This window comes from Lacerta agilis, chromosome 2 (genome assembly GCF_009819535.1).
Source record: "Lacerta agilis isolate rLacAgi1 chromosome 2, rLacAgi1.pri, whole genome shotgun sequence".
NCBI lineage: Eukaryota > Metazoa > Chordata > Lepidosauria > Squamata > Lacertidae > Lacerta > Lacerta agilis.
Window position 1 is genome coordinate 84,138,016 of NC_046313.1, and position 26,760 is coordinate 84,164,775.

The window sequence follows — 26,760 nt, forward strand, 5'->3', positions numbered from 1 at the left end:
AATGACCTACCTACCTTCCTTCCTTCCTTCCTTTTCTATTTTAAAAAACCACTACTGTGCTACATGGAAGACTCAACCACAACCCAACATGCTTAAAATACCACTGATGCAATGGAAGACCAACAAAAAAATAACTCATTGCTTCCAATGTTAATCTCAATTACTGTATTATGCTAAATTCTATAAAAAGAGCATTCAAAATCAGTGTTCAGTCAAAGTTGGGTAGCATTGCTGATGCATTGAAAGTATTGTGTTTTGTCTGTTTACATGCACACTATGGTAATCGCATTATTGGGACCCAACCAAAGTGTCACAATATTGTGAGCAAGCTTTTGAGTTAATCAGGCTGGATGCTAAACAAAACAAGGTTAAGGATGCAGAAAAAGCTCAGCTGCCCCAGAGTCTGCTGTGCAGGAGGACTTGCACAGATACAACCAGAACAGTACCATGAGATGAAAGGTAGATTCAGAATATACCCAGGGTTACTAGGACAAAGAAGCAATAAGGGCTGTTCCTCCATGTTTGCAAATGTAAAATCTGAAGGGTTTGCCAGCTGGTTCGGACCAGCAAATGTATTAGGGATTTTGAGAATGGATTATGGGCACCGGTCACAAAATGGCTGCCGCAGGGGCATGACGTAATACAAAATTAGAGAGTATAGTCATTTTTGCTTCCATCCAGCCACAGGCATGAGACAACCCCAGACTTGGCACGTGAAGTCAGCTATGTCTTAATGCTTCTGACTGGAGGCCTGCTCTTGTTCCCTGGGAGGCAGAAGAAGCTGGAGACTGAGTGAAGGAGGTGAGCTGCCCACCTAAGCATGTGCTTAAGGTAGCAATCCTGCAAGACTTACCCAAGTAAGTGTTGTCAGACTCAGTAAGACATGCCTCCAAGTAAACTTGTAGAGGATTGCACACTAAAACTCGCATTCGAAATCAACACATATTTAAAAGTGCTTCATTTGGCTAAAGTTAATCTGAGCTTCTGCTTTTCTCTTCTGGTGATTCTGAGATGATCCAGAGATTACTTTCTGGTCTCAAGCAGGCAGCCCAGCAGAGATCCAAGCACAAGCAGAGATAGACCACAGATAGGCAAAGTGCCAGCTTTTCAAAGAAAACAGGAAACCTGTTTTGTTTTGCTTTTATTTAATTAAAAAAATCTAAGTAATTGCAATACCATTTAAGTACATAGATTTACAAATAGGTCCAAAACAGGACTAAAATATTCTTTGAATATTGTGCTTTCATAGATACATAAGAAAATTAGCGTATAAAAATACTTTACAAGGAATACACTCTAATATATGGATAAAAATACACATTTAAGTAATGCATTTCATTTTTGTATCATTCAAAATGCATAGGAAGGGATACAAGGACCATTTTTTTAAAGCCTTATTAAAAGTCTTCATTAAAAACCTATTTGAAGCCACGCTGAGCTTCCGCCATTTTGGGAATATTGCATATAAAACCCCTTTTTTCTGCTCAACTGTCAATACCCTCCAGTTTCTCTTATGGCACATTATCTAGGTTATATGGCAGCCATGGTATGGAATATTGCATACTTTGAGAAGAGAAAATGGCTACAGCTAGATGCAGCCCCAAAGGGACTCCATGCACATCTTAAGGAAAGCACGGAAACTTTGATGTGGCCCAGAAAGTGAATAAGCATTAAAAAAAAAAGAGGAAAAGAGAGAAGTAGATGCAATCACAGCTTAATCTGGGCTCAGATCTGAAAACCAGTTGTGGTTTACTATCTACCGGAGAAGGTTACCCATACCAAAACATGGCATCTTAATTTGCATCAGAACGGTACAAAAGAAAACAAAAGGCATACAAAGGAAGAGAGGAGCCAGTTTCCCATTTCCAGGGTCTTGCTCAAGTTCTCTTGTAGGGGGACAGTAAAAAAAACCACCACAATAAAGTGCTATTCCAGAAACCCTGGCACAGGCCATTAGACTGGCTGGAGCGAGATTTGCAAGCCCCGGCATTTTTGCCATGTGGAAAGGAAGAGATCATGGCCTTAAGTTGCAAGTCCATCTCATCTGCTGCAGGCAGATCATCCAAAGAATGTGAATATCACATCCATGATCACTACAACGGAATTCAGTTGTGGAAGGCAGAGGGACACATAGGCATCGTGCTCATAAAGCCAGGGAGGAGAAGGTAACTACTAAAAACATGGGGCTGCTGCTATGACTGGTTACAACAGGGCATCAACCCTCATCATCAATTGGTTTTTTTTTAAAAAAACAAACGCACGCACGCACTTGCACTAGGACGGCCCACAGGGGGTGCACTGGGAGACACAATAGCAATCTCGCAGAGGATGTCTCATGCTTAACAGTGACAAGGAGATACAAGGGTTTCCCCACTCCCATGGGGGGGAAAAACAAGGGTCAGGGCAAAGAGGGTTATGTGAGTGACTCACGTTCAGCTGCCCACTCACAGACTCATGGTTCAACCAAGAAAGATTCTTGGTGGTGTGTGTGTGTGTGTGTGTGTGTGTGTGTGTGTGTGTAGGGGGGCGCACACAAGGTTACTGGTGGCACAGAAAAGCCAGTTTCCTGCCCTTTGTGTATGGTATCATCAGTGCTGTCTAAGAAAAACACAGTAGATGAAGGAAGGAAGAAAACAAGCATACGTTGTCTTGAAGTCAAATAGTGGTCGATGTGTTTAGGCTGCGCCCCAAAGAATGAGTGCCTGAGAGGGAGAAAAAAAATGGCATTCCACGAGCCCCGTCTTTTGTGACGAATGGCTCAGGACTTCATAAAACTTGCGAGGGAAAATTCTGCTCTCGGTTGTGAAGGGGATCCCAAGATCTGGGAGAGTGTGGCTGTGCATTGGGAGAAAAGGACACAAGGCTCTTCTTGCCGCAGGCTAAGGAAAAGCTACGGGGTAGTGCAGGGATGGCCTTTCACAGAAACAAAGTGGTGTGTGTGTGTTTGTGTGTGTGTGTGTTGTGTTTTAAGTTTCACTGTACATGACTTAACAAAGCAAACAACAAGAAAATAGCACCATGTATCCAAGCCCTTCGAAGACAGGGGCGAAGATGATGGTCTGGTGCCCTGTGACCCCATTCGCTGGAGAAGCTCATACCATGAGCAAAGGATGTTCTCTCCCAGGTGAGTTGTGCTGGGCACTGCTTCCTGCTTTCAGTGGCAACAGCAGCCCATCCTACCCACCGTGTTGGCCAAAGCGGGACCATTACCATCCGTCTGTCTCAGCTCGGGCCTTCAAGGCCTAGGCTGACTGGCTTCAAGATGCGACAAAAGGGAAACCCATTTCTTCATGGCAAGTTACGTTACACAGAGTAATCACAATACCAGTGCAAAAGTAAAACCGAAAAAAGTGTTACAGACACCCATCAACCCCTTTGCCCCCACCCCCACAGGACCTCAAGAGCCGTTGACGCCAAGCCCACCCAGCATTCAGAGCGTCTGTGTGTTTGCCTTGACCTCCACACTAGGAGGCTGCCGGCCTGGCAAATCCTCATCGAGCTGGGCTTTGGCAGTGAAGGCCAGGGGATTCCGGCTGATTACCAGGTCCAGTTTGTCTCCTGCTTCAGATATCAAAGGGACAGCTAAGCAGCAGTCAAAGTCCCGGGTTCGAATGCGGTTTACCTGAAGGGATGGGAGAAAACTCACAGTGGATTATGGGAAACAAACAAACAAACACACAAACACACACACACACTCAACAGGAAAATGAGACAATTTTATTTTACTGTGTTGTTGTTTTTCTAAAAAGTAACTGGTTGCTGGAAATCACAGGTGGTGAGAGTGCTGTTGCATTCACATCCAGCTTGCAGTCTTCCCTCAGACATCTATCTGTCTGGTCAGCCACTGCGAGAACAGGATGCTGGACTAGATGGGACATTGGCTTGATTCAGCAGGCTCATATTGTGTTCTTAAACTTGTGTCAACGTTGAACACTCAATAGATTGTAATTTGGGAGGTGTTCTGCTACATATAAAACATAGACCAAATCGAACTATGCTATGCTATGCTATGGCAGAAAAATCCAGGAAAACACATTCCTGGAGTCATTCAATTCCTCAGTTATGTGAGAGAATGGAAAAGACATCAGATCAAACAGTACTCTTTTTGTGGGAAACAGTTTTTGACAAAAATCTAACCAGAAGCATTAAGTTGGGGGTGGTGAGCTGTTGTTGTATCCTTGTGGGGCTACTCTATTCTCCAGCCAATGACTTGGGGGCCAGAAATGTATTTTGTAACACCCAAGTGGTCAGGCGCCATAATACAGTTGGGTTTCATCTTGCAGAAAAGGCTCCCTGGTTATGGTGAGATTGTTTAAGGGTGGAGCCTCTCTGATTTCTTTGTCTTAAAAAGATTTACCTTTTCCTCATCCCTGATGAAACTGTGGAAAAACCTTTTATCCTAACTCAATTAAAGTTTCATTAGGGCTACCAGGGACAGATAACCCACAGATCGGCTTCTTTTTTTTTTTTTTGCATTTAGCTGACAGTGTAAGGTGGGGTATACAATAAGTCAAACTGGCAGCTGGGATCTAAATTAAGTTTACGGTAAGCACAGATGTGGATATTAAGATCTGCTGCACACACTCGGAAGCAACAGCATCTGGAGACAATGAAGAGCTACTTTATATTCTAAACCCCAAGTGGTTGAGGCAGGATGACTCCTTTTGTTTCTGCAGCCTGAGAGACAAACAAGGGATGTTCTCTCCATTCCAGCTCCTCTCAGCCCAGTGCTGCCATGGGGATGAGCATGGTATGTCAGCACATGGGAGAGTGCATGGTGCAAGAGAGAGAGAGAGAGAGAGAGAGAGAGAGAGAGAGAGAGAGAGAATATACATTGAGTGTCTCTGTGTCTGTGTGTGATCTGCAGGTGTGGGTTTTCGTGAGATGTTTGTGCGACGAGTGTCTGCAAGTGGGTGCATCTGAAAACGGCACGCGGCCCTCAGAGGGCTGCCCAACCTTGAACGTGACCCCGAGGCCAAGGAAGGTTAATCGGCTCTAGGGTTAGCTCTTCCATTTCTCTGCATCTGGATGAAGATTTTATAGGTCAAACAAATCCATCTATATTTTTCTGACATTTAGAAAGCCCTTTACGGATCACTCCTGGCTCAACACTTTCCTCTAACTAGGATGCTCCCGAGTCAGACCATTGGCCTATTTCACTCAGTTCTGTCGCACTGACTGGTAGCTGTGCTCTAGGGTTTCCCAGCCCCACCTGGAGATGCTGGCATTGCACTTGGGCAATGTCCCCTTTCAATGCCTGAGGCCAAATGGAAACATGCTGCCATGCCCTACTGTTGAATCCTCCCTTACCTAACGTGACAATGGCAGTGGTTTCCAGTGAGATCTCGCAAAAATCCAGCGAGATCTTGCTGCAAACCAGCGCTGCTTCTCTGCCACCAGCTGGGTGGACAGGGTGCTTCACCCCTGCACTTGGGGCTTCCTGTATGTGAGGCAGATTCTCTTCCCACCGCCTCAAGCTACAGTCCTTCTGAGACCATCATACAGAAGCGATGACAAGGTCATCTCCTCAGTGGTGTCCCATGAAGAGATACTGAAGTCCTCTTCTCTTGGTTCCTCTTTGGGTTTAATGTGCATTCAAGGGGAACACTTTGGTGCTTGTGCAGGCTGTGGCATTGCCAACATTCTGCAGGAACGTGGCCTGCAGCCTAATTACTTTTTTTGTTTGTTTCCCCTCTCCGCTCTTCCCCCCAATTCCTTCTTTCTGCTGGTCTTTCATTTGAGGCTGAGAAAGAACAACGGTGCAGCAGGCCAGCTGGCTACGGACCATAACAAGCGCAAATGAGCCTCCCCTTATTGTTGCCAGATTTTCAGTTACTGACCCTACATGTGTTAAGAGTTAATTGTGGCACAGCCAATAAAGTCTTTTTTAGATGCTGAAGGGAACAGCAAAAGAATCCTACTGGGAATTGCAAGACTTCTAAAAATAATGAATGTAACTGCTTGCAGAGGAGCAGGGAGGGAGGTTGTACCAACTGCCTCCAACATTTCTGGTCTGAACAGCTGCCTCAGGAGAGGCTGACAAAACAGTTTGGACCTCAAGTTGTCAATTCTTTCCCTACCCCCACCAGAAATGCCAGCAAGGTGTGCCAATGCATTGATAAAGAGCCTTCAACGGGGTTCCTGAAGGTCTAGGTGGCCTTTTCCTGTGGAGTAGCTACAATGAGTTCAGGTATGAATGGCTTGTGCTACAGAGCTGGAGGACAGGTTAAGGCAGTGGTGGCCAACGCAGTGCCCTTGAGTGCCAGTGTGCCTGCTAGTACCTCCTGTAATGCCCATGAAAGGTCTCTGTAAAAGCCCACAATGCACGTGAGATCGTTTGCTCCTCTTGCTCACAGTTCCTGTTTGCACTGAGATTGCCCTTTCCCGCACCGGCTCATGGCGGCCATTTTGTGACAGGCATCCATGGCACTATGCCAAAATTCCAAAATGTGCCCACTGGCCCAAAGAAAGGGTGGCATCCCCTGGGTTAAGGAAAACAGAAACCTTTCCATTAGTGAAATTGTGCAGCAGTAGGACAGAAAGAAAAAGAGAGTGTGCCGTTTTAGACAGACTATTCCAACAGCCACTAACATGAACCCAGAAGGTTCGCCCCAGATGCAAGTTCTTCTTCAAGAAACAGACCCGTTTGGGTTTCTTAAACCTTCTGCTGTTATTTATAGTTATTACCTGAAGGACTCTGTCATAAGGCTTGAGTCCACACTGATCAGCTGGCCCATCTGGGCGGATCATATTCACATAGACGCCTTTTTCCAGCAAGCCATCTGAGACACTGAATCCAAAGTCTTCAGTTTCTGGATCCTTATAAATAGTTATCTGAAAAAGGAAAGGAAAAGCTAATTTGGTATGAATAGCAAAAACAGAGGATAAAGCATGAGGAGAAAGTGCCCCCCCGGTGCCTCAAGAATAAATGAGGGTCTCATTCTGATGTTTTTGAAAACTTCAGCTGTTTCAGCCTAAAATGTCAAACTCAGTCACTAAGTAGCTATGGTGAATGTAAAACAACAGCTTCAGGTCTGTGTTCTCATCCAGCGGCACCATAAGCCATGGGAACCAAGTGCAATGCTGATGCGACAAGAGTGAACATGTGGCACAGAAGTAGGGAAATGGCCAGTGTTTTCCAAGAAAGCATCAGTAGCAGAACTAGGGCACAGGACAAACAAGGATAAGGCGATAACACTGCTCTAGCACCCCTCCCAATAATGACCCCTAGCTGGAATATGGGGTCAGGAACAGAATACATTTGCAGCGCAGTCCTAACCATGGCTACTCAGAAACAAGCCACACTGAATTCAATGGGGCTTAGTCCCAAGTAAGTGGGGTTAGTAAGGTAAAGGGACCCCTGACCATTAGGTCCAGTTGTGTCAGACTCTGGGGTTGCAGCGCTCATCTCGCTTTACTGGCTGAGGGAGCCAGCGTACAGCTTCCGGGTCATGTGGCCAGCATGACTAAGCCGCTTCTGGTGAACCAGAGCAGCGCACGGAAACGCCGTTTACCTTCCCACTGGAGCGGTACCTATTTATCTACTTGCACTTTGACGTGCTTTTGAACTGCTAGGTGGGCAGGAGCTGGGACCGAGCAACGGGAGCTCACCCCGTTGTGCGGATTTGAAACGCCGGCCTTCTGATCAGCAAGCCCTATGCACAGTGGTTTAACCCACAGCACTACCCGCGTCCCAAGTGGGGTTAGCACTGTAGTCTTAATTACTAATCTTTACTGGGAGAATATCAACACTGCTATCAGAAAAGGTCATTTGGTCAGACACAATGCACACATTCAGGCTCTTGGTGCGAACCAGCAATGCTTTTGCTTGGGGAGGCAGGCGCTGTTCCAACTTTAAATCGACTACCTCGCCTGCCTTGAGAATGAAGCTCTGCTGTTTAAACAGGGATGTTTGGTTTCTAGCAAAATGCCTGAAATACTTCCGAACCACCAAAAGCCTTTTTGGAGAAGCTGGTGCAATGGTAAGCATTCCTCTGCATGGGAGGTGGGGCGTGTGTCAATGGATTGCATGCCATTGCTATGCTATTAGACAAGATTAGATATCCCTGATAGAGCAATGCTGCATTTGCATGTTGAACCTCACGTTTTCCATAGGCCTTTCAGAAGTGATAGGAAATGAGAACAGGAAGGTGTTTGCTTCGAGTCCTGTGCTTACACCTCTCCCCCGCCACTAAAATGAGAGCAGAAGCCATTCTGCTACTCCCGCCCCGAGACTCTTGTTTCCCTGTGTGTGTCATCCGCTTTACTGCAAAGGCATCCTATTATAGGAGGCAGTCTTCTACTAAGCCAGTTCATTAGGTCCACCTATCTCAGTATCACCAACACTGACTAGCAGCAGCAGGTTCTCCATGGATTCAGACAGCCCTGCCTGGTGATGCTGGAGGTTGCACCTGGGACCATTTGCATGCAAAGCATGTGCTCTACCCCAAACTATGGCCCATTCCGGTTTTGCTAGGTGTGTGGGGTGCATTGCAAGGGAGTGGCAGGGAGAGAGCGGTGTCCCCACCAGAGGACATCAGCTGCTTACTAATGCCAGGAGAACATTCCACACCCTGCCATCCTGTGCTCAAAGATGTTTATCCAGAGACTTAGTAACGGGGCAAATCCGTCTCTGGAGATTATTCTTTTTTCAGTCCTTTACGCACCTCTATCCTATCTTTACCCCACAGTCTTAAAACCCATAACCAGATCATTCTTCAGCACAAACCTTGTGCAGCTCAAGAGGGGTGGGAGACATGATTTCTTGGATCTCTTCCTTCATCATCTTAATCTCCAAATTCCTGCCATTTTTCTTGGTGGGAGTGACATTGGCATTGCCCTTCCCTTCGCCTGAGCTCTTGGTGTTCCCTTTCCTTGGTGGACTCAGTCCTGATTGGTTGACAGAATTCATAAGCAACTTGCCCCCGTCAAGGTCTAGATTGTGTACACTCCCTGTCATGATGGATGCCTATGGAGGGGTAAGTAAAAAAAACAAACAAACCCACACACAGAGAGAACAGTAAGCTCGATGCAAGAAGCAGCATGAACAGAAAGGTTCAGGGCAGGACCAATGTCCCAACTCCTGCATCCTCTGCTTCAGAACCTCCCACCCAGACAAACGCTGGCAAGGCAAAGTTCAGAGAGAGACAGGGTGCCATTGCTCAAGGACGCTTCAGGACTCTTTACTATGGGATGCTGCCAAACTGGCATAGATGAGAAATGCCAGCCTGCATGGACAACAAAATTCCGGCCGTGCACTTGCAATTTATGGGAACTGGACACAGCAACACAATATCATGGCAAGAATTACTGCCCTATTATGATTCTTCTTTTGGCCAATGCTAGATGCACACCAGTGTTCAGGTGCATGCTGGGTTGAACAGATTTGCTGTTTCTATGTGCACTTTTGTACTTGTCCATCCACCCATAAGCACTCTCAGCTGAATGCTATCTCAGTGTGTTGTTGTTCCCTCACCACCATTAATACTCCCATGCCCTCCCAGAGTTCTGGAAACGTGAGGTCCATTGTGGACATGCACAAAATTATTTGTTTGCCCGTGTGTGTGTGGCCATTAAAAAAATATACACCAGATTTGCACAAAAGAGTAGGTTTTTTAAAAAAGAAGAAGTTGAATATTGAGCCCCACCAGCAACTCACTCTCCCTGAGTTTGAAAAACCTGAGGTCCATATTGGACATGCATGCAGGTATTTGTTGACTTGTACCTGTGACCCTTTTATAAATTTTGTTTTTGAGATGCAAGTTTTCTGATATACCAGACTTGCACAAAACAGCGGGTTAAGAACAAATGAAGTGTGTGTCATGACAGCACACCGAGGAGCACCTCGCTGACAGAAGTAGGGGGTGCGGTGATAGATGACACCCAGAAAAGTCACCACGCACATAAAAGATCCAACCCACCTCCATCATGTGCTTCAGTATGTCCACAGGTGGGCAATAAAGCAATTTTATGTAGGATTTTTGTTTCCTTGCTGCATTACTGGGAAAATCTGAACTAAACAGGGGAAGTGTGAGCTGCCACTTAGATGGGAACAATGTTATGTGTTCAATGCAATAAACATTTAATCCACTTTAAATTGCTATGTGTACCTAGCCTTACACACGGATGATAATTTGACCGCTTCAATCACTTGAAACGCAGGAGCCATGCTTCAGACACAAAAACAAAAAAGGATGAAAATCCCAATTTTCTGCTTGGGAGAGCAATGCTAGTTTGGATTAGGCTGGCAAAGGCTAATATAGATTTTGGGGGAAACAGGTCTAACCTTCCTGTGCGCCTGTTCCCTTGTAATACCTGCTCAACCTGCTCAAGACGTGTACTATAAGCTTCTAGTGCTATTACCTTGAAAGAAAGCACATTTTATAAAGGGTGACACTCCGCCTATGCAGGGAAGGGGGAATATAGAGCGCTCTGTTCACCCTGCCATTAGCTCCGGCTCCCATCAGTCACAACCAGAAAGACGCAGCTCAAGAAGAACAAAGAGAGGGGAACTTACTAGAAGTGGTACAGCTAGACACCCCTTCTGCTTTCAAAGGTTAAATTTACCTCAATCTCCCTCAAAAGCTCAGACTGGCCGCATGTTTCCAAGTCCTCCAAAGCTTCTCCAAAAACACGCCAAAAATTATCCTCATGTGCGGTCTCAAGGCCATTTTGGCGGTTGGGATATCTGTTGTAACGTAGGAACCAAAGATTGTCAGCACTCTTCTGGAGCAGGGTGGAAGCCGCAAGGCTACAGCAAGTGGCTCGCCAGTAAAAGCAGAGACTTGGCAGAGTCTTCATATACAAAAGCAAACAATATGAACTTTTCAGGCAAGAGAGAGTCCAAATACAAAACCTCCATGCACTTTCACTAACAGGGCAAAAGTCCTTCAAGAGGAAGAATTACACTGGTGTAGTAATGCCACGTTCAAGAGGGTAAAATAAAAAGTGCCTGTAGGAAGATTGTAGGTTTAGGAAGACGTTTTGGTGAAATAGAGAAGTAAAAGAAAAAAAGGATGCATTATGGGTAAACCAGGAGCCTCAGAGACTGTTAGTACAAAGGCGGATGGGACAGAGTTCAGATCTGAGACACAGAACACCTGAGAAGAGAGAGAAAAACACAGAGGGTAACAGACGTGGTGAGAAAATGATAAATACATCAGGTATCTGTGGGAGTATATAATGTAAAAAATGATGTATATAAAATGGCTTCCCCTAGACTAGGCAATAAATTTAAACACTAAATGCAGAAATATACAGAGGGTTCAACAGGACCTATATCTCTCATTTTCGTAGGTCGGTAGTTATACTTTCAATAAATCTAATCTATTCTGCTGCCTCTGCTCATTATATATTTCTCCTTGAAGAAGTAGAGAGGTTTGTGCTTGCTGATATCCACACCACCCTCTCTTTTTGGGGTAAAAAGGGGGCAAAACAGTCCTTATACACAGGTATATAAGAGTCAGATCTCCATGTTCCGCCCCATGCTTTTAACATTCAACCACACTCCAGGGAGACCCAGATATACTGAACCCAGTTTGGGGCTCCACTGAGAGAAGCAGGCTTGAATTTCAATTGGCTCCGTTCCCTTGGGACAAGGAGTGGGTGAGCCTACTGGTGTGCCACTTTACTTTCTCTGATTTGTTGCCATTTCTTCCCCTGAGGGAAAACCAAACCGCTGTACTTAGTGCCATTGCGGTATGGAAGGTGAAGTCTGTTCTCCAACCCTGACACTGAATGGCCTGGTCCTCCCTGACAGCAAGACCACAGAGCAGTGCAATGCCTCTCTCCACACACAAACAAGCTATTCTTGCGATGGGCATTTTGATAGGTTATTATCATTTGTTGGCACTTTAAAAATGGCTAAGTGCATAACTGCGACGCCTGCTTCTCATTTGCGTGGACATTTCCGTGTCACTTCTTAGATCGCTAAAGGGAGAGCAGCAATTAAAAATGAACTAAAGTCATATGAAATGGTTTTGGAAATTCATGCCAAGGAAATGATTGTTTTAATGAGTCAACACTACAAAGAACTGTGATACAAACAGAGGGAATGTTGAGTTGAAGGTTCGTGTTTTTAATTTTATGCAGTTGCCTTCTTCCATCCTTGCCCACTTTCCCTTATCCTTTGGACAGAGTCTTGATTATGGTTACCAGGCATCCCCGTTTCCCGGGGACAGTCCCCGGATTTACAAATCTGTCCCCGGACAAAATCCGTCCCCGGAATGACCCCGGATTTCATTTAATGTGCCCGGATTTATATTTTAAGTGTTGTAGATTTATTAGTATGGAATGAATGTTGCATGATTGGTTCAACGGCACAAGACACATCATATGGGGACTTCCGGTGAGGCAAAATGGTAGGTGCCACGGCAGCGAGCATCTCCTGAAGCCAGCCAGAGCCAACTGCGCTACCAGGCTGGCTCCGGGCTGCTGCCACTGCCACCACCACTTCTGAGGGGGAACCGGGGACACCCGGCGCGTCAACTGGGGGAACCGCTGACACACACACCTGCAACCCAAATCGAGCTGAGAGCAGAAGTGCCCGGCCACCCAGCCGACTGCCCGGCAGCGCTCCGGGGCCAGGAAAACCCCAGAGCCAACACAGGGAGAAGGACAAGAGAGAAAGAGGAAGGAGAAAAAAGAGGGGAGCCCCGACCTTGCTGTACCACTGCTGCTGCTGCCGCCGCTGAGGAGCAGAGGTAGGAGAGCACCGGGAGGGCAAGGACACGTGGCTGAGCCCAGGCCTGACCCCAGCCTACTCCATGGCGGTTAGTGCTCCAAGAGAGCAGGCTGGGGCCCAGAAGAAGGCCATGCAGCAGAGGAGACCACAGAAGAGAAGGTATTACTTCTTATTTTTTTTTTTAAAAAAATACTTTTTAAAATAACTTTTCCCCCTCTTTTCAAAAAATAATAATGTGTCCCTGGATTCTTTGAAAATAATCTGGTAACCTTAGTCTTGTTTGGAGCAAGATTGGCTTTGTTTTCACAGCTGCCTGCCAACCCAGATGTAGCCTGCACTTCAGAATTCCATCACAAAACATAGCAACTCAGGTAACCCAACTGAATGGCAAGGAGTCTAAGGTCAAAGCAACTTGCAAGGTCTGTGGTTGGGCAGCCTTTGATGAACTGCTGAGGTGTGGAAGACAGCAGAGTGGTGAGCAGTTAGGCAATTTGCAGACGGCAGATTCCTGAGTTATCACAGCAAACCGATTCTGGTCACTTGGCACCCACAAGCCATATGACGACTATGCCAACCCTTCTAGTTAAAACTGGAAAATTAGTGGGATTAGTTCAGGCTGCATAAGCCACTCAAAACCTTATGGAATTGGTACCTCTCCCCTCGCCCTCCATTCCCATGTAATACTTGCTAATTTAATGCTGGACTCTGGGGAGTGATCTACCATCCAAACAGACACTTACAGATGTCCAACATGCTGCACTTTAGTATTATTTTAAGCCCATTTTACTTGTGCGTGTGTGTGTGTGCATGTGTGCGCATGCGCGCGCACACACACTACTCTTCTAACAACATTAGTGCATAGATCAGATTCCAGATCTGCAACACTGGATGCCTGCTCATGTGAAAAGCGTTGTGCCAGTGAAAAAGGAACACAGAAATGACTTTTTGGTGACAACATCACCAGGATACACTTTTGCATGTGATCTTGTATACCTACTAGTAATCAGACAAACAGAGAATAGATACGATGGAGATAAAAATCAGCATCATGTATAAGCATCCACCCTAGATTGCCTTCATACATGACCTTTCACATACCTAGCAGCTATGGACTGCTATTTAGTCAACACCCAAAAGACCAAATGTGGGCCACACATTAAAGGTTTTTTAATTTCTCTCCATCGCTCGAACACCATTGTTAAGACGACACCCCGCTGTAATGAAACTTAAGTCTGGGCATTCAGAAAAGGTGAAATGCCGACTTCTAAATGCCAGCAGTATTTCATTCCAATTAGAAATCCAACTTAATAAAATGACCACTCATCAGACTAGCCCAGCATTCCACTTGCGGTTCCATTTCTTCTTTAAAAACACAGGTGAGGCCTAAGCTCTCTGTATGACACATCCCTTTTGTAATGCAGTTGAATAAACAGATCTGAATGTTTTCATGTCAAATTCCTTCAGGAATAGTTGAAGCCGATATTGACCCCTTCTTTTGGGAGGGAGGGTGGGAGACAAATCTAACGGAGTCAGGTAAGACACGTAGGCTTGCCTCATCCTTGAGATCCATATGAATGCACACACACACACACACATCCTTCCCCCTCGTTTTCTTACAAGCCTCACATACCTGCTGGGCTTCTCCCAGTCATCTTCACTGAAACTGCCATCCATAAAGGGGTAACTCTTTCTGGGATCACCAGGAGGGGTACTGTTCTTCTGCCTGCTGGATCTCCATTCATGTGGGTGAAGCGCAATGCCAACAGCTTGCGGCAAGTATGTACCTACTGGGATCCAATGGGGAGCAGAGAGACAAACAGGAAGGATCAGGTCATTTCTACATGGCTACATTGAGGAAAGACAATCTTATGGTTTAAGTTAGCTGGATGGGAAGTCTGTCTCCCATTTCTAGTTCTGCAGTAGACATCCTGTATCGGTTTCTAGGGGGAATTTTAATCATGCAACCAGATGGACAAAGAGCCCTGCTTGGTCCATTTGCTGGTGAGGTTTGAATCCAAACCAGACCTGTAAATGGACATTGAAGGGGCTCACTGTAACTACTGACCCCATGGCAACGTTTGCTTGCGTGAACCTTATCCCCTCAGATACAAATGTTTGAACTGGCCCTCAGCGATTCAAAATGGAGTTGGGAGGGAGGAGAGACAAACTTACTCATTCGCGCATTGAAGGCCAACTCACCCTGACTTCCATAACCAGCATCAATGCCAGAACCGTCCCAGGATTCCATTGCACTGTCCACACTGGGGATTGTGGTGGAATAAATCTCAGAGAGTTTGCTAGTTTTCTGGGAATCAGTCAGGTCATCTTCTGGGTCGCTCACTTCATTTATACTCCCAGACTGTTTCGGGTAAGTCCCTGGGATCAAAATAAAGATGCACAGATACACACAAAATGTTAAGAGACATTTCCGTGAAGCTTGCCTGCTCTCTTTCTGTTATGCTATAATCACCAGCTAATGGTTGGTAAGTCTCATATCAGGTTGCAGGCCCAATGTTGTGTTTTCCAGAAGATGTAGGATCTGATGAGCAGAACACTGATGCTCCCTTAGCCCTTTAGCAAGGGGGTGCTGCCCTTCTTTCCCCTTCATCCTGTAAGCCTTTTTGACCCATGGCAGCTTCAAATGTGAAATTAAGAGTGGGGGAGTGGCTTCCCAGGCGTAAAAAATCACACAGATCACTACTACTGCCAGCGTGTGATCTTAAGTGCATCTGCTTGCAAGTGAGTTCAGTGAAATCAAGTAAAAAGACTTATTTCCAAGTAAGTGGCTTTTCTGATTTAGTGATTGTAAAGGGATTTATTCTTTACACAACACTTAAAACCACCATCACCTTGACAATTTTCTCTTTCACCTTAGAACATCTCCTGAGATAAAGACTGTACTTTAAAGAAAGGGGGGAGGGAGCTCACTATAGTCTCCCCAAATTAGGATGGGTTAAATTGCTTATGATGGAGTACTTGAGATGGCTGTGGAATTCCAATTTCAAATAGCTCAGGCTTAGAATGATTGATAGGAATTCACTCTCCTCCATTCATTTTGACTCATGTGTCATACGCAGAAAGTGCTCCAAAGAGCTTCTGTGAGTAAAAATACCATTATGACTGCTGGACGAGCTGTGCCAGCTACATCCTCTCTTGGGGAAAGCTCTGCAAAAGACTATTAATGTGTTTCACACCATAATAGCTAATGGTTGAGAGGTACAGGGATCATCCCTGGACTGTGAGAGCCGTTGGGGGATGGTGATTCCCAAACTCAGCTAAGGTTGGGCCTTTAAAGGTCTCTGTGTGAAATAAACTGCGGTTTTTAGGGTGATGGAGTGAGCAGGAATGAGAGCACTGACGTGGAGATTCGAAGGCACGTCGGAGAGCATGACGGGATGGAGGAGAAATTCAATTTAGTTTGCATTTTAATAAGTAACTACTTAACGTGCACTTCTTAAAAAGAGAAATTGGACTAGATGACCCTTGAGGTCCCTTCCAACCCTACAATTCTATGAAATGTGCAAATCAAAGCGCACCTATCCTTTGAAATTTGCACTTCTCCGAATTTTGCAATGGAATTCTCCACCCCAAACAATGTGTAGAATATATGTTAGGGGAAAGAATGCATTAAAATGCATATATTAATAAAGAGATACAAAAATGTGTCATATTAGGGGAAATTGCTTTCAAAAACGTGTACATTAGTCAAAACTGCATACAAAAAGATGTATTTACCGGTATTAGGAGAAATTTGACGAATTTTCATGGGGATTAAAAAAAAAACAATAACTGCAAATTGCTGCAGAAACATGGCACACAGAATTTAAGATTAAAATAATGAGAAAGTGAAATTGACAGATTTGGACACCCTTAGGTGCAGGTATCTCTCTTTGGGGATCTGAGGTGAGCCACCTGTCAGGAGTTCATCAACTACACACACACACACACACACGGCTTTACTTTTATAGTTGTAAAATTAAATATTTTTAGAAACGCCACAAGTCTCAAGTTTGATCTCCTCCAAAAGCAAGTGAAACCTGAATATAGTGGTATCTCGGGTTACAGATGCTTCAGGTTACAGACTCCGTTAACCCAGAAATAGTACCTTGGGTTAAGAACTTTGCTTCAGGATGAGAACAGAAATTGCAGCGCAGCAGCAGTGGGAGGCCCCATTAGCTAAAGTGGTTAAGAACAGTTTCAGGTTAAGAACAGACCTCCAGAACAAATTAAGTTCTTAACCCGAGATACCACTGTAGTGCTGCCTCTGCAACCTCTTGAGGAAGTTCCACAGCAGAAGAGTGATTTCAAGAGGATATTTTAATACCTGCAAATCTCAGATTGGTTGTTTTTAAAGCACAACTATTTTAGTGGTAGCTTCTGCTTCCAGCAGAAACTGGGAACTACCTCTCTCCTCAGACACTTCCATTCCCCCCCCCCCGTTGGCTCTAGGCAGGTCACAGGTCTTTTGAGGAAAAGAAAAAAGAGAGAAAAGTGAGTGAGACTGGAGAAAAGTACAATAACGTATTGCAGCTGTCTTTGTTTATGGATGTCCGTACAACTCCTTGCAGCAGGAAAGAGACTTAAAGGAGATCAGAGGTGAGGGAGGTGTTTTATCTCTGCCAAAGTAAAAAGTGCTAAGAAAGCAAGAGGAAAAGCTACACTCTGAGCAAGTAGGAGATCTAATTTATCAGTGGCTAGGAAGGAAAGTGGGAGGGACTGCACCAGGAAAATCCTTGTGTTCATGAAGAGCTGAAAGACTGAAGCAGAGAGGGAGGAAAATTGATGTGGTTGAAATCTAATGGTCCCTTCAAGCATGACAATTAAATTGCATGGTTACACTGTCAAGTTGTCTTAATTAAAAGCAAAGAACAGAAGGACAGAGGCCTATTTCTTAATTTTACACATGAACATCAGTCAGGACTTTAAAGTTAGCTTCAGTCCTTTCAAGACATTGGCTGAGCTCCTTGGTTTGGCAGGCAAGGTTGCTGCTGCATCAGAATTTCAAAAGTAAGGGACTCTGCAGAGACACAGAGTCTGATGTGAGATGCTTGACTGACAGGTGGTTGGCAGTGAAGGATGCCGATTAAGTTTTCCCCCAATTGGCTTTTCAGCAATTCTTTCAGAAACTTAATGCTGCATCAAAGTGGGGCTGCTCGAAGAGTGTTAAGGAAGGAGAGGAGAAATAAAAATCACTTTCCACATTGGCAGGTCTGAAGATATTTTTTTTTAAAAAAAGGGAAGCAGACAGCTCAAAATCTAGCCAGCTTCTTAAACAGAATCTCAAGTGGGTGCTTGAGATTATACCTGTCAATGGAGTCACCTATTGATCTTGGTGCTTTTCCCTCCTTCTCCTTGTTTTAAAGAAGTCTCCCAAGGAAACTAGGCAACACATTCCCCCACAATCCAGTACTCCAACACAACAGTGGCATTAACAGGAATAGTATTAAAGGGAACAGCAGTTTAATAACGTAGACAGAGGATGCAATCATTATACAATGCATTTATGCCATGACTTCATATATTTTTAAAGGTCCCCCCCCCAACGTCCTGATGTCACGCACACGGCATCATGCGCCATGTGACATCGCCTCGCTCCCCATTCTCCTTCAGAAGCTGGTGCCTCTGAGCAGAGCAATACATTTGGCACCAACTTGGCTGCAGGAGTTGCCAGAAGGAGGCATACAAGGCGCCATCCAATCTCTCAGGGACTCCGGGTTTGTGTAGGGTTTACTTCTTAGCCTTTTCTTCTCCCAAAGATATCTTGCAAGGCAGTGAAGGTTTAGGTCCTAAGGCTTTATGGGTCAAAACCAGCACTTTGAAACTAATCGTAGCCGGTGCAGTCATGACAGAATTGGTGTTACATGTTTGGACCATTCTGCCTCAGTTAACAGTCTGGCCTCTGAATTCTGCACCAGCTGCAGTCTCCAAATTGTCTTAAAAGACAGCCCCATGCATTGAAGAAATCCAGCCTTGAGGTTACCAGAGCATAGAAAACAGACTTGGCTGCCCAGTTCACTTGAGCCTCAAGCAACCGTAATGGAGCCAGAAGTACCCTCAAGCTACAGCAGCTACCTGCTCCTTCAGAGGGAGTGCAACCCCATCTAGAGCAGGTTACATCCCATCCATCTGGTTTAGGGAACCACCCACTAACAGGGCTTCAGTCTTGTCTGATTAAGCTTCATTTTATTGGCTCTCATCCAATCCATTTCCGAGGCAAGACATTGATCTAGAACATCCACTGCCTCACCTGAAGATGTATAGGAGAAGCAGAGGTGTGTGTCACTAGCAAATTGCTAACCATGTACTCCAAAACTCCAGATGGCCCTGCTAAGCAGTTTCATGTAGAGGCTAAATAGCATGGGAGATAATACAGAACCCTCCAGAAGCCAACACAGAAAGGCTCCATGAGGCCAAACAATATCCCTCAAGGATCACCCTGTGAAAACAGCCATCCAAGTGGGAGTGGAATCATCGCTGTGGTGGTGCCCACTCTCAATTTGGACAGCCACTCCAGAAGAATACAATTGTTAAAGAATATCAAAAATCAAGGATAATTAAACAGGGACACATTCCCACTGCAGCAATTCCGACAAAGGGCCATCAAGGCAGTTTATGCACCAAAAGCAGGCCTAAACCCAAATCGAAATAGATCTGGGAAAACCAGTGTCATCCAAGAGAGTCTGGATTTGGCCAGTGACCGCACAAGAACCTTGTCCAAGAAGTGGAGATTGCTACATTGATCTGTACTGATTTTGGCTCCAGGTGTGCCAGATGATACACACAGATTTTTAGAATGAGAACTTACTTTCTGTTTGCTTCTTGATCTTCAGAGTTACAGTTTCTCCAGCCATCTGGAGTAGATGAATGGCTTCACTCAGAGGCTTCCCCTTAAGGCTTACATTATTAATAGCTAATATCCGGTCTCCTACATGGATAGCTCCAGTCCTAAAGAACAAGCAAATGCAAATTCCAACTGTTATGCAAGACAGTAATGTCATCAAACCAGCCCATAAATAAAGATATCCATGTTCAGTTGATGGATGCAAGTGTGACAAGATTTAAAGTTCTGTGGTAATCAGAAGAAAAACATGAAAACAAATGCACAACTATTTACAGATTAGCAGGGACTCCTCCCAATTCAGTGATTTATAGTGGAAAGAGAAGCCCATGTCTTCACCCATATTACACATAATGCATCTCAATCATCTATAAAGGCTGAGCCATGAATTCCAATTGAAACAAACACACACACAAAAACACAACAACTCCCAGCCCTGTATATGCATATCTCTGCATAGACAATCTGTCAGGGTTTGGGAACCTTCACCTCTTGGGCACAATTAGGCCCAGCACAGATCCCCAATTGGCCCATGGGGTGGTTTCTCACAAACCATCCACACACCTGACATCATATGTCATATGGACATGGCTTTAAGGGAGCTCTCAATTGCCCCTTGGCCAGCTGACTGGGAGCCATGCTGGCATCAGCTGCACTAGGGAGTTCCCCACTGGGCTTTGAATCCAAGCTGCATCCTCTGCAAAGGGGGAAATGCTCCATTTATAAATAGTGTGTTTTTACGTCTGCAGAGACATCAAAGTGGTTACCAATCAGCTGTTTGGTGGTTAAAGCAACCTCCGTTGAAAATGCCCTTTCAGCGATTGTCAGCTGATTGGTGCTGGAGCATGCATTCAGAGTGGCTTGCTGCAGGGGCGTCGTTGGGGAGGGGCGGTAGGGGCGGTACGCCCCCTGTGACAGAGTGATAAGTGGCGGGTTGGGGTGACAAGCGGCGGCCCCTCTCGCCACTCCCACGCGCCGCCGCTCCCACCGTCACCAGGGCCGGTGCCTAGAGTGCCAAAATGGAGGGGGCGCTGGCCAGCCCACCCCCCCACGCCACCCGGTGCCGCTTCGCCAGCAGCAAAGTGGCGGGGGAGGGGGAGCAGCCCGAAATTGGGCTTCTCCGCTCCGCCCCCTCCACCAGCGGCAGAGTGCTTGACAGGAAAAGAGAGCCCCGCCCAGGGGCGTAGCGAGGGGGAGCGGTCGGCTCCGAGTACCGCCCTGGGGGGGGGGTTGACACTCCGGGGCCCGCCCCTGCGATTGGCGACTCTGAGCCCCAGCCGATCCCAAAACCTTGCTTGGCGCGTGGGGTGGCTGGCTTGTGCTTGCTCGCGCTCTCTCTCTTGGCCAGCTCGTGCTTTCCTTTATTTTTTTATTTTCCATTATTTTCGGCACTGGGGTGGGCGCCCTGGGCGGAGCTGCGGAGGGGAGGGGAGGGGTGGGCCAGCGAGGAGGGGCGCCGCGTCACGCCAGCCTTCCGCAGCTCCGCCCAGCAGCAGGAAGGGAGAGCGGAGAGGCTGAGCAGGCACCGGCTGAGCGAGCAACCCGCGTCGGCGGTGGCTGCTGCCTGTCGGGAGAGACTTTTTTCCTCCGGAGGAGAGGTTTCCGTGCTGCTGGGGCGTGGACATGACTCTACGACGACGCCTCCTTCCCCCCTCCCCACTCTCGTTCGCTCTCCTCCTTTCCTTCTTTCTTCCTTTGTCTCTTTGGCTGCTTCCCTTCCTTTCAAACACGCCACACAAAAGAAAAAGCCAGGAGGAGGGTTGGAAGGAAAATATGCAAGGCTGGGAGAATTTGCGCGCTCTCTCTCTCTCTCTAGCTCCCTGTCTCTTTTTCTCTCCCCCCCACCCCCTTCTCTCTTTACTGCTGCTGGGTGGGAGTGGGGGCGAAGGAAACGAAGACAAACCAGACCCTTGACTGTTTCTCCCTCCCTCCCCCTCTCTCTTTGCTGCTGCTGCTCAGCTGCGATTTCCCTCCCTGCTCGCTGCCTCCTTTTCTCTCGCCTCCTCTCCTGCCGCTTTGCTGCTTTGCTTTGCTCGCAGAAAGGGGGAGGGAAGAAAAAAAAAAGTTGGCTGAGGCTATCCTCGGCTCCAGCTCCTTTAAGAGCTGCTGTCGCTGCCTTGGCTGCCTCCGAAGCTCTCTGATTACATTCGCTTGTCAGTGGCAGGAGCAGCATCCAGAATACCAGGGAGAGACCTGCAAAGCACCCTGGGGTGTGTAGTTCTTTCCACTAGAAAGGGGAGCGTGAGGGAGGGGAGGTGGTGGTAGCAACAGCAGCAGCAGCAGAAGAAGAAGACGACTTTAAAGGGGAAAAAGCAGCGCCTGCACGGAGGTCTGCTGGCGCACGCGCAGCCCGTCCTGACGTGCGTCGTGACGTCAGGACGCGTGACGCTGCGGAGGGATGCCCCGCCCCCAGGGGTACCTCTTGGCTTCCCGCCCCCGGCGGCCAAGGGGCTAGGAACGCCCCTGGCTTGCTGTAACCACCAATCTGTTGTCCAGTGACCTCCTTTGAACTGTGACAGGTGTCAATCACCTGCAGTCAATATGATGCCATGTGAGCAGCAAGTGGGACGTCCCTTTGCCCTCACTGCCATGGGAAGAAGCCACAGCCAATGTCTGACAACATGATGTCAAGAATACCTGTTAAAAAATAATAATTATGGATTGCCATGGTCAATCAGATCAAATGGCAGTGAAGTCAAATAAGGCAGAAGACAGCGGTGTCAAAGAAGAAGGGGGAAAACATTGCCCCAGAGCAGCAGGCAGAGGAACAAAAATGCGCCAAGCAGCAGAACGTCATCCAAATGTTTGGTGAGGCCAATATTTTGCCTTGTCATTTGTCTGGCTATGGTGAATAGGCTAATTTTGAGTTGCATATTGGAATTACAGAATGTATGGTGCCCATAATAAAATATATGATTCACCCATGAATACTACACTGCTACAAAACATACAAAACACAGTGAATGTGGAATAAAGAAAGAGTATTCCTCAGGGCCCATGGAGTTTTCTTGGCATGGATACTGGAGTGGCTTGCCAGTTCCTTCTCCAGGTGGATCACGTTTGGTCCAAACTCTCCACTATGACCTGTCCATAGCTTCCCTGAGTAATTCAAGCCCCTTCACCACGACAAGGCAGTGATCCATGAAGGCGTGCCTGGCGTGCTCTGGTCCATGGGGTCACGAAGAGTCGGACATGACTGAACGACTGAACAACAACATTCCTCAGGGCAATGACCCATTCAATTTGATCCAGGCTTGCTTGAATTTAGTAATTCATCTAAATAGACAGTGAACTGCAAAGGGCACAGTGAGTTTCATCTGGCCCTTGGGGTGCTGCACACGGAGACCACAATAAGAAAGGCTGCCTCTGCATGACCTAAGTAAACCATCCAGCTCACAGGTGGAATCCGAGGTACGGCTTAACTGTGGGTTGTTTTCCAAGGTCAATTGAGTCATATCCTCCATTTAGATCACAGTTATTCCATTAAGCTACAGCTGCAACAGACATTCATTTCCATGCATGCTCTAAATTGCACTACAACTCAAGTGTTGGTTAAGAGACCAATGGCCGGCCAGTTTCAGGATGCTTGCTGTGCCCGTGTCCCTTTCCCTTGTGCTTCTGCTGTTCTAGCCATCAGCTGCGGTAAGATCTCCAAGAGTTGTCATTTAAGCATATTTTATCTTCCCATCAGAAGAGTCTGTCTCAGCTACTCCACTCCCTTTCGAGAGTAAATTACTTTTGCTTGCAGATCTCCCAAACAAAAGAACACTGTCTATTTTCAGTCACAGAAAACAAAAGCTTAACACACAGACCAGCAATCAGTTTTGGAAATCTTGTTTGCTGGCAGCTTATAAGGATATAATTCAGCTTCTTTATATTTCATGCTCTCTCTCCCCCACCCTGCTTTTTCCTTTGAGTCAGGATATTGATTTCTCAACTATCCACTAGAGGTCACTATGGTGCCAGTTTAAACAGCAAAGTTAACTTTATTTCCAAACAGTATTTAAGGATCTGGTGACTTCTGTTTCAGTGTATCTGAAGAAGTGTGCATGCACACGAAAGCTCATACCAAGAACAAACTCAGTTGGTCTCTAAGGTGCTACTGAAAAGAATTTTTTATTTTGTTTCGACTATGGCAGACCAACACGGCTACCCACCTGTAATCCAAACAGTAAATTAGTGAAATGATATTATAAAATTCCTCTGTTTTCTATAGCAGCTGAATGGATTGGTCTAAATTCTGGCACAAAAATTCTGGGAAGGGAATGTAATGTGCATGGGCCCAAAGATTCACCTTGTATCTATTTTGTTTTTAAACATTCTGATCCATTTCTGAATTGCACTGTGCTTTTTACACTTCAATCTGTGCTCCAGGTTCCGAGCCATTCTGTATAAAGTGAAGTTCTGTGTTCTCCATTCATTACAACTGGGACATATAAAAAAAAATGGGTGCTTTTTGCAAACACGGGTTCACCCCTTCTGAGGAGATGTAGCCTGCCCAATTTCAGAATGAAAGTTGCAGGGGTTCTCCTGCAAGGACAGACTTTGCCAGTTTGCAGTGGTTCCCTTCCAACTCTGTGATTCTAAGGTTATGTGGCTGCACATTTTGAACACAGCATTCCTGATTGGTTCCTTGCTTGTAACCGGCACACACACACACACACACACCATTTGCACAAACATATTCACTAATGTTTGTGCAAACATAATAGCACTGAATATACTACCTGGAAGAAGCTTCACAGCTTCCACAAGGTACACAAAATTGGCCTTTGGGAGCTCAGAAACTGATAGCCATTCAGCACACAAACCTCTCAAGTCTCCTCTCAAGATCACGTGCAACCAAGTTCTCTCTCCTCTCTTTCCTTACGCGCACAGCCACGTAACTGTGCAGAAAGATCTACACCACCCACGTATGCAGGCTCTATTTAATTCAGTGGTACAAATGAGCAGAACAGCTTCCCAGTGGATCACACTTGTAGTATCATTATAGATGCCTGCCCATTAGGATGCAAATTGCAACTCACCTTTCCGCCAGCCCTCGTTTTGTCAATCCTGAAATGACAATTGGGTCAAAAGGCTCCTCAGTCCCTGAAATAGTGATTCCCAGGGGTCCACCATATCTCTTTAGCTCCACTGTGTAGATGATAGCACCAGTTGTTTCTTGCTCATCTGTTAAGAGGAAAGCAGGGCTCTGGTTATAGAAATCACCCTAAACTAAAGGAATTCCTGAGATTAGTCCTAGATCATCTAGATGATGCAGGCTGATTATAAACTTCCATTAGACCTAGTGCTTGTTCTTTCCAGTTATCAAAAAAACAAAAAAAAAACAAAAAAAAACCCAGCAACCGCCAAAGAGGATTGGGAAACGATCATTTATTGGTTAATAGATAGTAGCATGTGATTACTAATTTCAGTATAATACAGGAAGGAATGATGTGCATATTTTTTTATTTTTTCCCTCCCCTCTTCCTACAATTTCTAAATGTTATTGATGCAAAACACCTTTTACTTGTAGTCACTGATCTAAGTAATGCATCAATTCGTATTTGTAATAATTTTGATATATATCCGCTTTGACGCAACTTTGCTAATTAATATATCCAGAAACATTTATCTGAGTGTTTATTGCCGTTTGAATTTTCATTTTAAGGAATTGCTGTGTGCCACATGCTGTAATGTAAACAAATATATCTCTCAATGCAACCATGTTAAAACAATTCAAAGATGAAAATGAATAAAAACAATGTCACAAAGAAAGGGAAGGAGAGCAGGTGGATAATGCATGTATCAAGAAATGGAGCATGTTTGCTATCTACTGGAATCTGAAAGTATAGGACCGTACATAACTGCATTTATTAGCTAGGCAATTTTGTTTCCATTAATATACCTATGTTTGCATAAGGCCATTTAGACCTTATAGGACGCGGGTGGCGCTGTGGGTTAAACCACAGAGCCTAGGGCTTGCTGATCAGAAGGTTGGCGGTTTGAATCCCTGCAACGGGGTGAGCTCCCGTTGCTCGGTCCCTGCTCCTGCCCACCTAGCAGTTCAAAAGCACGTCAAAGTGCAAGTAGATAAATAGGTACCACTCCGGCGGGAAGGTAAACGGCGTTTCCGTGCGCTGCTCTGGTTCGCCAGAAGCGGCTTTGTCATGCTGGCCACATGACCCGGAAGCTGTACGCTGGCTCCCTCGGCCAGTAACGTGAGATGAACGTCGCAACCCCAGAGTTGGACACGACTGGACCTAATGGTCAGGGGTCCCTTTACCTTTACTCTGTTCAATGCATAAACACTTATTTAATAATGATAAGGAATCATCAAGGTATGCATCAAAGTCAAAGTATTTCCTAGCAAAACAGTAAGTAACTTTTAAGCCTTAGAGTAGGCTTGTTGGTGCATATGTGCACCAACACATAAATGCACAGGCACGTGTACACACTAATTACTTGAATAATGGTTTTCCAGTTTCTCTGCCAACCTTTTCTTAAGCATTGGAGTGTTTTATTACAATGGCTCAGAAACAGCTTGATTCAGTGCTTTCATACCAGAATTATCCTCATCCTTCCTGATCTTCAATTTGACAAGTTCTTCACACTGCTTTAAGATCTGCACCGCATCCTCCATTGAGCAATTGTCGAGTCGGATATTATCAATGGCTAAAAGCTTGTCTCCGGGCTCTAAGGTCCCAGTCCTGTGAGCAATGGGAAAAAACAAGCCTGTGTTTAACACATTCCAAATAGCTGCATACTCCAAGAGCTGTTGCAGTACTGTGGGTGGTATGGCAATTCTTCTACAGAATAGAATTTGCCCAGGTTTCAACATTTCAATTGGGGTACCTTAAATAAGTGAGAGAGAAAAATGAGTCACAGGTAAATGTGAAGGAAGCTGGTGTCAAGAAACTGTTTTGTGAATTACAGTTTTCTCCATACATCATGAAAGGACATAGGGAGGTGCTGTTATTGGCTGTCCTCATCTCTCATGTTGCTTCATCCAGAGCAGAGGCAGCCAACTTGTTGCCCTACAGATGTTTGACCACAACTCCCATCAGCCCTGATCATTGGCGTTGCTGGCTGGGGCTGATGGGAGTTGTAGTCCAACAACATCTGGAGGCCTCCATGTTGGCTACATCAAAATAATATAGACCAGTATATACATAACTCAGAGAACAAACTCTAAATGCATGCATGTTCTACTTTTATATAACAAGGCAGTGCTGGCAACACTGCTTGTACTGGAATC

The 26,760-nt window shown here is 45.8% G+C and overlaps 1 protein-coding gene across 7 annotated transcripts in view; it reads right to left on the reverse strand.

Annotated features, from left to right (window-relative positions):
* Positions 1 to 2,951: 2,951 nt before the first annotated feature.
* Positions 2,952 to 26,760, reverse strand: part of GRIP2 (glutamate receptor interacting protein 2) — a 365,790-nt gene continuing 341,981 nt past the window's right edge. For 5 of the 7 annotated variants that reach the window (XM_033141097.1, XM_033141094.1, XM_033141096.1 and 2 more), the window contains exons 16-24: positions 26,067 to 26,212; positions 24,548 to 24,692; positions 19,488 to 19,627; positions 14,882 to 15,058; positions 14,313 to 14,469; positions 10,567 to 10,687; positions 8,729 to 8,968; positions 6,688 to 6,834; positions 2,952 to 3,622 (exon numbers count right to left, since the gene is read on the reverse strand). In XM_033141097.1, the coding sequence (XP_032996988.1) occupies positions 3,431 to 3,622; positions 6,688 to 6,834; positions 8,729 to 8,968; positions 10,567 to 10,687; positions 14,313 to 14,469; positions 14,882 to 15,058; positions 19,488 to 19,627; positions 24,548 to 24,692; positions 26,067 to 26,212 (1,465 nt within the window). In that variant the 3' untranslated portion in view covers positions 2,952 to 3,430. Of the gene's footprint in view, positions 3,623 to 6,687; positions 6,835 to 8,728; positions 8,969 to 10,566; positions 10,688 to 10,814; positions 11,100 to 14,312; positions 14,470 to 14,881; positions 15,059 to 19,487; positions 19,628 to 24,547; positions 24,693 to 26,066; positions 26,213 to 26,760 lie in introns of those variants that run through there. The other 2 variants (XM_033141095.1, XM_033141100.1) reach the window with 2 other exon arrangements.